Raw genomic sequence first — 14,504 nt, forward strand, 5'->3', positions numbered from 1 at the left:
GACACTGAAGGCCTCCACATCCGGCTTCGTGGCCCCCGAGTAAAGTTTACATTGAGGAAACAAGTTTATACAGGCAGTGATGAATTGCCCCAGGTCACAGGAGGCACACTGGGGCTGAGGAAGTGGACAGAGTCTCCCCTTGACCAAACCAGTCGGGCTCCTCTGAGTTGTTTTCCAATAGACCTCATTCTTGGGAATTTCCCTAAGAGCCCAATTTTAGCAAAAACCCTGCCTCGATATCCTTAATAGTGGATTACCCTCAACGTCTAACCAGATTCCTCATTTCTTCCCCCTGCCCCAGCCCCCAGTAACATCTGATTGCCCTGGCCTGCCCATTAGGTAGGTTTAGCCAGAATCTCCCTTACCCCTGATGTTTCCTTTTAGTAACTTCCAATCGATGACCGCCCCCCCCACCACCCCACACCCTGCTCCTTGTCTATAAATTCCCCCTTCCCTTGTTATAGTCAGAGTTGGGGGTCCATCTCTCTCCCCTGCTGCAAAACCCCCCTGCAGTGGTCCCTATACCTGTATCCCGCTGAATATTGTTCACCTTTCTGTTCTAATGAGGTTGTAATTTTTTTTCTTTTTAAATACAGTCCATGTCCTCTACTCCTGTCCCATCTTGTCCTACTGAAGGAAAAGCAAGGGAGATTATTTGCTGAGGAGCACCTCTCAAAGCACCTGTGAGGGGAAACGCAGACGGGCTAGATGGCGGAAAGGGGCAGAGAACAGCCAGAGTTTGGAGAGATGCCCCAAGCCAGCCCCCATAACACCACTTGCTGTCTTCTTCCCTGGGACAGGACAGGGTGCTCATCTGACACGTCCGTGTGTCCGAGAGTGTTTGAGAGCACAGGTTATGTGCACGGAGGAATATTTTGTTTATATCCGGCAGTAATGTGGCAAAGGGTTTCCAAAGAGGTCTCAATACAATAAAAGAAGAGGACAAGTATCTGTTCTTTTCTCTCTTCCACTGAGACCCCCCAGTTACCCACCAGTGCTCAGAGGCTCTGGTTCAAATCTCACTGCCTCCTGGATTATTGGAAGGAGTCACCTATTGGAGAATTTGGATGATTTGAGTCAAAGGTTGGTGGAATCTGAGCCTCCTTTAGCCTTGTGTAATGGGCTGAAAAAAGGGGCCAGACACCCAGCCTGTCTGCATCCTCAGATTGCCATTGGGCTCTGCAAGATGGGGGTCAGGGCTGGGTGTGGAGAAGGGATGCCCAGGCTGGAACAGATGCAAGCATGGAAAGGGAGAAGGGAGGGGTAGAAAGAGGAACACATTAGTTGTGAAGCAGCAGAGCAGAGCCCAAGCTGTGACTGTTGCCCAGTAATGCCAAAACATGTCAGTTTTCAAAGATGTCCAGCACCAGCATGCTCACAGAATAGCGAAATCTGGAAAACTTAGTGTCCATTAAGAGCAGAATGGCTCAACGATGTGGTTGATTCAATCCATGGGATTCTCCGTAAAGCCAAGAAGGTGAACGCAATCTATGTGGAAATACAGAGTTGGATCTCAAGGACACTGGGGGGTCAATGTCTCAAGGACACTGGGGGGCTGCAGAGTGGTGAATGTCTGCATTGGGCATGCGAGCCATTCCCAAGCATCACCCCAACTTTGCAGTGGGTGTACGTATCGGTCACGATGCGACGCATGCTGAGCTCATGGGGGTGACCCTGGTTGGGGAAGGTACCTGGCTCGTCAAAGATCCTTGGATAGGACCCTAAGAGTGGAACAACTGAAGAGCACTGGCTTTCATTTCTGCTTCTTCCACCCAGAAGTCTTTTGCCACCAAGACCCTACAACTGGCTCAATGGTGTGCCAGGCTCATGGGAAGCAAGGAGGAACCATCTCCTTCTCCCTTAGCATCTAAGTCACAGGTAGGACTCAGGTCCAAGACATCCACTGAGTGCCCCTGGACTAGGAGCTGGCCTACACAGACTCTGCCCATTGAAAGAGGATTTCAACTACCTCCATTACGATCTCAGTCCGTACTTCCTCACTGATGAAGTTCTTTCCAGCTCATCTCTTAACTACGGCAAAAGAATTAGCAAGCAAAGCATCCCCTGAGAACTGAAGCTACCCCTCAAGTAATAAGGACTATCCTGATGTCAGCAAGACACGACATGACTGACCCCAAGACAATGCTTCACCTGACCATCACTGCCCACCTGCATACGCCCACCGACCTTTGTCCCACACTTATCTCATATGAACCTGGAAGCATTTTTGGCACGTTGGAGACAGTCTTTGGGATTCTAGTCCTGTCTTCCCAGTGTTGGCCTCTCTGAAATAAATTCCCTATTTCACCACCACTCCTCTCTGTGCCTTTGGATTTTATCAGCAGTGAGTGGCAAACCTGGTCTGTTTGGGACCCCCTCTGCCCCAGTTACATCTTCTGAGAGGGGCCAAGAATCCTGCTTTCCCTATGCTGGGCAAGGCTGCCCCACTGATCCCCCCAACATGCACCCCACACTTCAGTGGACTCGCTGGAGTATTGCCCCAGGCTGGTCTTACTGCCCACCTTAGGAGAGTCCAGCCCCAGGTCCTGTCTGTAGGGTCAGCTGAAGCCTTGGACCTGCTCTCCTAGGAAGGTATGGGATGTGGCGCGGGGGTGGGGAGGTGCTTCATTAGTTTCCTTTCTCTGTGTCTTTGTGTGGGGGTAGTGTCTGCCCCCTGGCTGGGTGATGTCTGCTGGCAGGTAGGTGGTGGTGGGGGGGGGGGCGGGGGGGCCAGGTATAAGGTGGTCAGAGGAGCATTTTTACTTTTAGATCTGGTCTCAAGGTATGGGGTGGGAGTGGGTCCCTGGAGACCCTGAGCCACTGAGTTCCCTAATAAGCTTCCAGGGTGGGGAAACAGGCAGCGTGAAAACTGTCCTGAGGACCTGGTGAAACAGAGGGAATCAGAGCCACTGCTCAGGGAGGACTTGCTGGTCTGAATGAATGCATGTGGGCCCTCCCCAATTACTCAGGGGAGACTCATCCTTCTCCTTCATTCCTACCGCTTAGTATTTCAGCACAAAAAGAATTTTACTTCTTGCCCTCAGGGAAGGGAGGTGGGGCTTCATGGAGAGCCCCTTTCTCCCACAGACACCTGGAACGCGCAGCCAGCCCACTCCTGCTGGAGGTTTTGTCGAAGGATCTGAGGGTCTGAAAGGAGTGGAACAGTCAGTGCCCACCTCCAGGGCAGGGCAGGGAGGAAACTGCTCAGCTGGGTCTGGTAAGATGCCCTGTAAGGAATGTGTATATCAGGGTTTCCCCTGATGGGGCACAGAACTGCACAGGTGAGGCCGTGAGAAACACAAGGCAGGCGGCGCAGCTCCTGTCTGCCAAGAAGCACAAGGGCTGATGGTGGGCTTCCAGTGGCTAGGCAAGCTTCTGAAGGACCGAGGGCCTGCATGGTTTTCACTGAGGACCTGGGGTTCCCTTGCTCGTCCTGTATGGACACTTACTCTTAGCCCATCAGGGGGCTTCTACGCCAACTCTGGTGGGGGGGGGGTGTGTGTGCTGTGTCTGCCCTGCTTAGGGATGCAGTTGCACCCCCTGGAAGCCGGGTCTAGAAGCCATAGAGAAGATGTCAGGTGGGTAGACTCCAGGATTTTTGTGCTTTTTCCAATTTGAGATGGTCTCTGAACTGCTAACTGCAGCCCACAGCACCGCCTCACCGTTTTGCCTTTGGACTTTGCTAACTAAGGGTATGGAGGAACTGAGGCCCCCGCTGCAAAACAAGTCAAACTGAACTTCCTGTGGGGGCAAGATGGGGCATAACAGGCACTCAAACAGAGAGAGGGGCAGGAATTCCCCCAACCACTCCCAACCTGTGGAGCCAGGCAACCTCAGTGTCCCAGAAGGTCAAATGGGGAAAGAAACTGGAGCATTTGGAGGAGGGTGTGGGCGGGTTCAGGGGCAGGTGTACGAAGCTGTGTCGGAGGTGGGGGGGTGGGGCACACGGTGGTGGCAGAGGGACTCTGCAGGGGGCAGAGGAGGGCGGCAGCCTCACCTGGACTTGGCCCTTCCCCATGATCCTGTCTGTGCTCTCGCCGTCCTCCTTGGTGATCTTTGTTTTGTTGTAACACTTTTCATAGCAGAGAATCCTCAAGGTCTGGGAGCCTTCCAGCTCGATCTCAAACTCCTGTAGCCCCAAGAAAGGAAAGTCCCTTGTTAACAGGTCCAATGACTTCCTTGCTGCCCCAAAAGGACCCATGACTTGAGACCCTGCTTACTTTAGTCCTGTGACAAAGACCCTCAGAAGCTACTTCCCTGTGAGCATCCCATTGTGGCTCAATCTGGATGCTTCTGGAAGCTCAGAATGCCTCTCACACTGAATCCAAACTCCCTAAGCTAGTATGTCAAAAGGCAGTCCCCATTCCCCCTGCATCAGAAGCTCATGGGTGCTGGTTATAAATGCAGATATTCTATGGACTTTGGGTGATAATGATGTCAGTGTAGGTTCATTGATTAGTTGGGGAGGCTGTGCATGTTTGGGGACAGTGGGCATATGGGAAATCTCTGTCCTTTCTGCTCTGGACCTAAAGCTGTGGACCTAAAGCTGCTCTATAAATTAAGTTTATTTGAAAGCGGGGAAGGAAATCGACCCATGGAGGTGATATAGGAGAGGAAAGAACCGTTCTTATAGGTTTTCGAGTTGTCTGCTGTGGGATGTGTGGTGTTGACTTTCTCCTCCATCACCACATGATGTCTTCAGTAAATTCTACATTTCACACCAGTGTTTTTGCAGGCACAGGTTCACGGTGGGGAAATGGAAGAGGGTGGGGGAAAAGAAAGGAGATATTTCTGAGCCTGCATGGGGGTGGGGAGGGTGTGTGTGTGCCAGGAATGTGTAACAGCCCTGATGATCCATATGCACACCCAGGGTGGCCACCAGGTGATGCTGGTCTGGAATCCTCCATGCCTGGGTTCCTTGAGCCCTCTACTGCTGGTGCCTCCAGAACCCCTCCCTCATTGCCCCTGTCAGGTCATGCTCATTTACTCTCTGCAAAGCCTTTGATGGATCCGTCTGGCTGTGATGCTCCCTTGTCACGGCAGCCATCACCCTTTCTGCACAGATGCCCAGAGCTATAATGATTGGGCAATCCTATGGGCTCCCTGTGCCCCAGTCCTACTAAGGCAGCAAATCTGATGATGAGAGTCATGGATGCCAAGAAAGGAGAGCTGGGTGCTGGCCCCATGGCTCTACCAGCCACATGACCCAAAGTGGACCAGACAGCCACTTGGTCTTAGCTTCTTCTTCTCCAAGGGAGCAGGTGGTTTGCTTTCCACCCACAGCCTCAAGCATGAGGCTTTCCTAGGCCACAGCTACTCCAGAAACTGGGAAATGGCATTCTCACAGATCTGGGGACTTCATCAATATTGGCTACTCTATAATCATTCCCACACTCCCAAAGGCTCAAGGTGAGATGGTGAGCAAGTTACACAACAGCTCTCCAAGGTGAAGGAGAACAGAGCAGCAAACTATACAAATCCAACACTCGGCACAGGCAAGTAGGGTCCCTACCCCAGCCCTCCCCCGGCAGAGCCCCAGGCTTCCAGAAACCAAGAGGGCTACAGGGCTCATTCCAACTTCCGAGGAAAAACAGTATGGAAATCTACCAAGTAAACTAAGCAATAACAAAGGCAGCACAAAAAACCCTTTTAAGTTTCTTTTCCAAAACCTTCTCCAGAAAAATAGGCTGTTTCTTTGTGATGGGGAGTGAAGGGGGTTGGATTCTCAGGAACACAGAGATAAAATCTCTTGGACTGGTCGCCCCCCCTCCTCCCAGGAGATTCCTGGAATGCTGGTGGAATGTGGGCAGCGGAGGCGGCTGCCTGCGAGGAAAGACATTAGGGAGCCCAGGGCGGGTGGGGTGGGGGCGGTGTTCAGACTCTCCCCATGGAAAAGATCCTGGCCTGCCAGCCAGGGCCAACATACAAGACTTGCCTGGAAGTAGTGCCTCACCTCATTCCAGTTGGGCTCAGCTGTGTCTCTGTAAACGCGAGTCTTGGCTTTATTCACAAAATAACCGAAGGAATCAACCTCCAGGGTACAGTACAGATCTGTGGGAGGGCAACAAAGGGAAGGTGATCGTACTTTTCCATATTACCCGAATTTTCTATCAGAAGCAGGGGCTATTTTTGTAGGGGCCCAAGGGCAGGCTGCCCCAAGATGGGCGGGCCACTGGGACAAGATCATTCTGAGCTGAGAGCAATCAAGACCATCTGGGCTCAAGAGAAATTTTGCCCTTCCTGTAACTGCACAGAAGAATCTAAATTGGGGGGTCTTTCCCAGAATAAGGGTTATTAGCAGAGATAAATCTAATCTGAGTGACCTACTGGTGAGGCAGGGCAAACATCTAGTTGCTAAATATCTGCTCTTCCTGTTGTCCTGTGAAGTGCATTCCTTTCCTCTGAAGCCCCAGACCTCTGCCCCCTTCTCCTAGGTTCAGGATGACATATATGCCTCATTTTGCCTGTCTTTGTGACTTCCATGTCTGTGTGGATTCCCAGCGTGTGTGCTATTAATTTTTTCCTGTTAGTTGGCCTTGAAGGGGACAGGAGTTCTTGCTCCTTGACATTTTCAAAATCAGAAAAAAAAAAAAGTCTTAAGTTTCTTTTCAAAATAACACAACATAGGGGCGCCTGGGTGGCGCAGTCGGTTAAGCGTCCGACTTCAGCCAGGTCACGATCTCGCGGTCCGTGAGTTCGAGCCCCGCGTCGGGCTCTGGGCTGATGGCCCAGAGCCTGGAGCCTGTTTCCGATTCTGTGTCTCCCTCTCTCTGCCCCTCCCCCGTTCATGCTCTGTCTGTCTCTCTCTGTCCCAAAAATAAATAAAAAACGTTGAAAAAAAAAAAAAAAAAAAAAAAAAAAAAAAAAACAACACAACACTGAAACCAATAACCAATATTGCACTGCACATTAACTAACTAGAATTTTAATAAAAATTTGGAAAAAATAAAGCAAAACACCAGTGGCCAGCATGGGCCCCAGCACCTCACGTGCAGATTCCGCCCCGTGGTACAGCTGAACCAGCACCTGTCAGAACGTGTGCTCACCTGGTCATTTGACAAATCCTGGCTAAAGCCTCTATGTGAGCAGAACCCTATGGGTGGTGACCTGGGCAGAGATGAACGTACCATCACCATCAGGAGGATGATGCACAGAGAAGGGTGGGGCTAGGGGAAGTGCCGACCACCTGCGCAGACCCTGCTGTAAGTTTACTAGGTCAACTGGGGCAAAGGGTGCTGCAGGCCAGGATGGGGCACCAAAAACAGCTCACTGCTGGGAGAATTGTGGGGTGCAGGGAGAGCGGATGTAGGGACCAGGGAGGAGGCCACTCCCAGGGCCTGGATGAAGGGTGGGGCAGGTGGCCAGAGGTAATGAGGAAACTCCACGGACAGAGAATGTCATCTTACTGATATGGCCAGGGAACCAGATGGTGGTTTCTGTCCTAGCCACAGGACAGAGAGGGTAGCACCTCTCACTGGGGCAGGGCATAAAATAAGAGAAACAAGTTTGGGAGCCCAAGTGATAGATTCAGTTTCGGGATGTGGAGCGTAGAGTGTGGGACACTGGGGACTCAGACAGAAAGTAATAGAGGGAGGCCAGGAGACAAGAGTGGGGACGGAGAGGCAGTTCCAGACATCAACTGCGCTGTTGATGGAAGGGCCCCTGGGCCTAGGAAGAGGGAGTGTATGCAGTGAGGGAGGAAGGCCTAGATGGAACCCTTGAAAACACCAGCATTTGTGTGAGAGGGGTGTGGAGCAGGTGCTCCCAGGGGAACAATTACACCTATGTGACAACCTAATGGAGGTAAAATCTGCACACTGTACAATCCATTTGCTGTAAGTTTGAGGATTTTTAGTAAATCAGCATTGCCACTGTTGCAGAACACTGCTGCCCCCGCCCCCCCCCCCCCAAAAGGCCCTTTGGAATCAACTTCAGGCAAATCTCCCATCCCCAGTCCCAGGAAACCCCTGCTAGGCTTTGTCTCCAAATTTTGCCTTAGAAATTTTACACATGTGGAATGATACAACATGTAATCTTTTGCACCTGGTGTCTTTTTTTGGGAATAATTCTTTTGAGGTTCATCCCTATCGTTGCCTGTATCAGTACTCCATTCCTTTTTATTGCAGAATGGCGCTCTGTCGCATGGATGAACGTGTTATGTTTATCAGGCACATCCAAGTCTTTATACAGACATGTTCTTATATCTCTGGAATAAATACTTAAAAGCAGGGCTGCTGGGTCACGTGGTACGGGTGTGTTTAACTTTTTAAGAAAGTGTGAAACTGTCTTCCAGGGTGGCCAAACCATTTCACATCCTCACCAGCGGAGTGTCTGAGGGTTCCCATTTCTCCATATCCCCACCAACAGTCGTCACTGTGTACCTTTCTGGTCATCACCATCCTGGTGGGCATGAAGTGGAACCTCAATGTGGTTTTATTTTTTTTTTTTTAATGTTGATTTTTTAGAAGGTGCAAGTGGGATAGGGGTGGAGACAGAGGATCTGAAGTGGGCTCTGTGCTGACAGCAGTGAGACTGATGTGGGGCTGGAACTCACAAACTGTGAGATCATGACCTGAGCCGAAGCTGGATGCTGAACCGACTGAGCCACCCAGGTGCCCCCTCACTGTGGTTTTAGTTTACATTTCCCTATGACCGTGAGCATCTTCCCATGTGCTTATTAGCTACTTGTATTTCTTTGGTGAAGTGTCTATTCAAATCTTTTGCTCATTTTATTTTATTTTTATTTTTTTTTAATGTTTATTTATTTTTGAGACAATGCGACAGACAGAGTGCAAGCAGTGGAGGGGCAGACAGAGACAGACACAGAATCTGAAGCGGGCTCTAGGCTCTGAGCTGTCAGCCCAGAGCCCGCCGGGGCTCGAACTCACGAACTGTGAGATCATGACCTGAGCTGATGTCGGATGCTTAATCGACTGAGCCACTCAGGCACCCCTATCTTTTGCTCATTTTAAAAAACTGGCTTGTCTCCTTAGCACTGAGGTCTAAGAGTTCTCTAATATGCTCTGAATACAAGTCCCATATCATGTATATATGGTTTGTAAATATTGTCTTCTATGCTGTGGCTTGTCAGGGATTTCTTGTTTAGTTTTGCAGCATCAGTGGGACAGGTCAATAGCACAGTGCCTGTCCTCTGTCCTCCTAAGAGGGACGATGAGGACTTGTTTGGAGTGCCATGCTGAGAGACACAGTATGTGCCACCCTGGACTGAAATGAAACCAGCCCTCACTGATCTGACAGCTTGCGTAGCTGAGAGGCGTTCCCCGCCTGGGAGGGGAAGGATGAAAAGGGTAACCAGTTAGCTGTCAGCAGCCAAATCTACTCTACTGGCTGGGGTCAAAGTGCTCCCTGCAGCCCTCCTTGCCTGGAACTCAGGCTGTATTTCCTGGCTACAGAAAACTCCAGTGCCTGCAATTACAAGACCCGCCTGCAGGGGGCAACTCACCAGCTCACACATCCCGTCCACAGACCAAAGAAGGCAACAGTCCACTCTGGGTATCAACCAGCACAGGACCTCACCCGGTTAAGGGCCAAAGGCGCCTGATGATATTCTGAGCCACGACCCTGGTTCCAGGGTCCACAGCCTCCAGCTTGGTGCCCTGTCACCTTCTTCCTCAAAGTAACCACTTACTTGAACTCTGCTTAAAGCCGCTGGCGGAGTGGACGATGACATTGAGAAATCCATAGAGCCCCGGAGATTCATCATCTGCGCAAGAGACCAAAGAGGTGAGCATCGTTCTCCTGAGGGAGGCAAATGACAGGCTGTGCTTCAAAATCAACCCTCAATGGGAGGGTTTGCCATTTGCTCAGCATGGGGCCAGGTGATGTCATGAGCCAGAAACATAACCATTGTAGCCTCTGTCTCAGGGGTCTTAGGATCTGAGTTGGGTTTACAACACAGGCAGACCAGGGACTGGGTTGAAACACAGTAAGGTTCCCAGGACAGGAGAGGGGAGGGGTAGGGTGTGTCATGTGACATGCATGTTGTCATGTGAGGAGTGGCATGTGACATGTGTTCATGTGCACAAGCACATACCTATGAGTGGGAATGAGTGTACATAAGTGTGTGTGCAAGTGAATGCAAAACACAGCATGACCAAAGGTGTGGGTGGGAAGTGCCTGGCTGGGAGGACAGGGCAGCAGGACCAAACCCAAAGCACAGAGGATCCGAGATGCGTCATGTGACCAGGCACAAAGTCATGGGGACAGACCACCCCTGACCCATCCCATCTACCCCTGGGAGGGGCCAACAGACCCTATGCAGCACACACATTCTGTCAGGATGAAAACCCATGGTCTCACAGACAGTGCTGGCAGCAAAAAGGGAAAGCAGCCCTTGTGAGGACAGCGCACCTTCTTTGTTGATGGTCAGTGGAATGCTGTGGACGGTCTGAAGTTTGACACACGAATTGGTCAACATCTGCAGCTCCACGGATGTTAGGGAGAAGCTTTTGAAACCTGAAGAAAGTGGAACCCAGGTGCATCAGCCAGCCAGTCAGCATAGCTCCTCAGACTCCAGGGACACCCAGAGCGCCTTCTCCAATGTGCCTGCACTGGACCTGCACCACACCCTGGTGAGGAGCTGTGATGGCCAGGAGGGGGCGATCTGCTCCCACGAGAGGAGCTGGTAAGTGGCCAAGCAAGGTGTGGCTTTGGCCCAGGCTGGGTTTGGCTGGTGGGGACGGGATTAGCATTATGCTTGCAAACCCATGAGCTGGCCAGGCAACTGTGAGTGGTGACCTGCAGAACCTTCCCGTGGGGTATCCCCCCACAGACACCCAGTACAACCCTGCCCTGCACTCTGCTAATGAGGGCTCCCCATCCCCACCCGGTGAGGAAAAGGGGTTTATTTCTGTTACGGTGCTGAGCAGAGAATAGACGCTGACATGCTGCAAATGGTTGGGGTCCCCTGGTTACAAAAGGAAACCCGGGACATGAGCATGGATGGGCAGGGCAGCAGGCACCGGCCATCAGAGCTGCCAGGAGTGCCTCGTCCTCCAGGACACAGGGGCACTGCGGGGGGTGGGGGTGGGGGGCACTGGCTCAGCACAGGCACGGATGATAAGCTTGGAGGGTAGGGAGCTCAGGACAGGGCAGAGGCATGTGGGGCTCCCAGCCCACCTGGGACACAGTGCTCAGCCTGGCTCTCTCTGCAGACACTCTCAGAACAGTGGGCACACAGAGTGCACATGGGAACCTCTTAACAAGACAGCTGAGGAATCCCAAACTATACAGCTGGGGGGCAGAGGAAGGAAACAGGACCTGTGGCAGAGTCTGTCTTCCCACCCTTGAAGACGGCCAGACAGAACCAGGGGCAGCTCTGAGCTTGGGAGAAGCAGGAAAGAACAGCTAAGAGAGGGAAGCGCCCAGGGAATGGACTGCCCCAGACAGGAGCAAGCACCCTATCCTAAGAGTGGTCAAGTGCTGGCCCCTCAGATAGCAGAGAGGGGCCAGCACAGTGTGGCTGTTCAGGCTGGTCCAGCCAAGGGCTCCTTTGGCAATAGCACCTGCTGAGGGGACAGGCAAGAGTGCAGGGGGAGCCACAGGGAGCAGGCAGGTTCAGGAGGCAGGCAGGGCATTGGGGGAAGGCATGGGTGGGGGGGTGGTGGGAAGGAAGGGTTCATAGGGGAGGTCAGAAAGTGGGAGGGGGTGATGCACAGGGGATGTGGGGAAGGCCTTGGAAAGGGGGTACAGGGGGTAGGGCCCTGGCAGGAGCTCCTGACCAATTTATTTTCTGAATCAGAGCTCCCTGTAGCCTCTCACTTGGATAAGAGTGCCACTGCCCAGCTCCTCAGGAAGAAAGAAAAGGCTTGAAACCACAGGAGGAGATGAGCATCCAGGCCTGAGGTTCTAAGCCTCTACATGCGGATGCCACTTACACTTCTTCTGCTGCTCCCGGATGTTCTCTCTCCACTCAGCACGCTCATAGTCAGATGAGATGAGGAATGTGTAACTCTAGGGGGTGAGAAGGAGAATACACCCTGGTTACCTCCACTGCAGCTCAGGCACCCACATAGAGTCCTGCAGTGCACCCCTCCAAGGCACACCTTGGGGCCAGAGACTGGCTGGAGCCTGGTGGCTGAGTGTGCTCACGGCTTGGCTCATGCTTCTGGAACTCTCCACCCTTCCTGCCAGCTGGGCTTCAGGCCATAGCTCCTGTGCCCTGGGCAGCTCTGCCTCTGGCACCAGCCCCCCTGCCTGGACTGCCTGGGCCAGGGCATGACATGTTGTAGCTTAGGGGCCACAGAGAAGGTTAGCAGGTGGGATCTGCAGAAGCCGATGCCACTTTGACTGACCACCTGTGTCTAACACACGAGCCCTGAGCTGCGACCCAGAGACAAGGCTCCTGCAGAGCCCACCAGCTGCCTCTCCTAGCTGCACGCTGACAGCTATGTGTGATGCCCACAGCCCCAGAGGGAGAGGCCCGGGCTCCAGATGGCCCCAGGAGCCAGACTCAGGAGAGAAGGTACCTCGCAGGTTCACAAGGTCCCTGGACAGAATCCCCGTACGAAGAGCCCGGTCTGCACAGATCTGTGAACCCCCTGCCCTATTTGAACTTCTTGGAGACGCTGTTACCGCCCAGCTGTGGGGGTTGAGCCAGCTGTCAGTCAGTCTGGGGGGCTCCGGCCTAAAGCACCAGTCAGAGGGACACATGGGCCCGGGTGTGCTATACTGAACAAGTGTCTCTTGGCATGGGAACATTCTCCAGAAGAAGAGGGCTGCTGTTGTAGAGGCCACACAGGAGCCAGAGACCACAGCTGCCACACAGCTGGGTGGTGAGTCTCGGCCACAGCACAGTGAGATTCTAGATAGACAGGAGCCAGGGGCACTCACCTTGCCATTGCGGTTGTGCACCCTGAAGGCCATGCTGGGGGACATAAGCAGGAGCAGTGACTCTTGCTCTGAAAGCTTCTTCTTCAGCCTCTCGATGGCCTTGCTGCCCTTGTTTGCTCTCTGTGGGGAGAGGCCACATGATCACATTTCCATTCTGGGGGCCCCTTGTTACCCGTTCCTGCCTGGCCCAGTCCCACTGCCCCCGGTGCCTCCCTCAACCTGTTCGGTTTGTGGTGTAGTAGGCCAGCAGGTGGGTGAGGGTTGAGGAGACCCCTGTCCTGCTGAGCCCACCTCAGCCAGGCATCCCCGAGCTGAAGCCCAACGTTCTGGGGACCCACTTTGTCTGTGGCCACCGCATGGTACCTGCTCTGGCCGGGCCTAATCCTACACTTGAATGCCCCATCTTCACTGTTCCTCAAGTCTTGTAAACCTCTCCAGAAACAACTGGGGGCCGGCCTAGGGTGGGCTGGAGGGGCTGTTCCCCCACCTGGAACGCTGTCCCCATTAGGGCAGCTGAGCACCCCTCCCACCCCCTATGCAGGATGGCTCCAAGCTTGACGGCGGGCTCACAGGGGTCCCAGCAGGCCCCAGGCTCAGGAGTGGGTCAGATACTTGTGTGCAAGGGGCTGCTGCCACTCAAGCTGCAGAGCCCAGCCTTGCTCCTTTCCAGCTGGTCTCACCTTCTCTCTCTGGATATCATTCTTGATCTGGGATATCTTGATCTTCATGGCATCCAACTCCTCGTCCAGCACCAGGGGGATGTTGGGAGCCGCCTCCGACTCATCCACTGTCTGGAAGCTGAGATCCGTGAGCGGGATGTACCATTTGCAGTCATACTGCTGGGTTTTGCTGAGTGAGGAAACCACACATTAACACTCTGCTTTCCTTCGCTAACGTCTCTGTTTTCAAGAGCCGGGAAACCCCAAGTTTGGGGCTTGTGCAGTTTACCTGAACTTAAAACCTAGCTTGTGGTCCATGTAGCAAGCTGGCATAAGGCCATCGGCAGACACTGGTGACCCTGGGAATGGGCACTCTGCACATGTGACTTAGGCCAGGTCCACCTTATCCTGGGCTGATGGTGGCGGCTCCCTGGCTCCCTGACGTGGGAGCATATCGGGGAATCCACTGGCAGGACAGGACTGCAGACACCCACAGAGCTGTAGAGTTTGAGGGGCTACAGACCTACCAGGGGTAATCCTCTGCCTTGACAGAAGGGGAAACTGAGGCTCTCTTCTGAGGTGACTGATTTAAATCTGCTCAGAACGGGGGAAAGAGCCTAGCTCTGGTCTTTCCCAACATAACCTTCTTTCCTCCATTCCAGCTGGTGCAACCTGGGTCATCTGAGTCCCAGGAAGAGGTGTGTGTGTGTGTGGTGGGGGAGCACCTGCAGCCTAGGCTGAGAACAATTTAGAAGCTCTCACAGGTATGGGGAGACAAAATACAGTGATGGTCCAGTGATACCGGCCCCACTCTGCCAGCCTGTACTAGACCCTGCAGCTCCCTGTCCTGCCACTTACTCTTCCTGGGTCATGACATGACAGTTGCCCAACAGTACCTTGTCAGGTAGGTCCCCCTTTTTTTCTTTTAATGTTTACTTATTTTTGAGAGAGAGCTAGAGACAGAGCACAAGTGGGGGAGAGGCAGAGAGAGAG

General features: G+C 53.0%; 1 protein-coding gene across 2 annotated transcripts in view; it reads right to left on the minus strand.

Moving 5' to 3' along the window:
* The window catches only part of BCR (BCR activator of RhoGEF and GTPase), a 128,361-nt gene that overhangs the window by 15,803 nt on the left and 98,054 nt on the right, over window positions 1–14,504 (minus strand). For both annotated transcript variants that reach the window (XM_078435666.2, XM_078435667.2), the window contains exons 10-16: window positions 13,533–13,701; window positions 12,853–12,972; window positions 11,898–11,973; window positions 10,372–10,476; window positions 9,650–9,724; window positions 5,954–6,051; window positions 3,998–4,129 (exon numbers count right to left, since the gene is read on the minus strand). In XM_078435666.2, the coding sequence (XP_078291792.1) occupies window positions 3,998–4,129; window positions 5,954–6,051; window positions 9,650–9,724; window positions 10,372–10,476; window positions 11,898–11,973; window positions 12,853–12,972; window positions 13,533–13,701 (775 nt within the window). The remainder of the gene's footprint in view (window positions 1–3,997; window positions 4,130–5,953; window positions 6,052–9,649; window positions 9,725–10,371; window positions 10,477–11,897; window positions 11,974–12,852; window positions 12,973–13,532; window positions 13,702–14,504) is intronic.

Source organism: Panthera onca, chromosome D3, assembly GCF_046562875.1.
Source record: "Panthera onca isolate mPanOnc1 chromosome D3, mPanOnc1 haplotype 2, whole genome shotgun sequence".
Classification (NCBI taxonomy): domain Eukaryota; kingdom Metazoa; phylum Chordata; class Mammalia; order Carnivora; family Felidae; genus Panthera; species Panthera onca.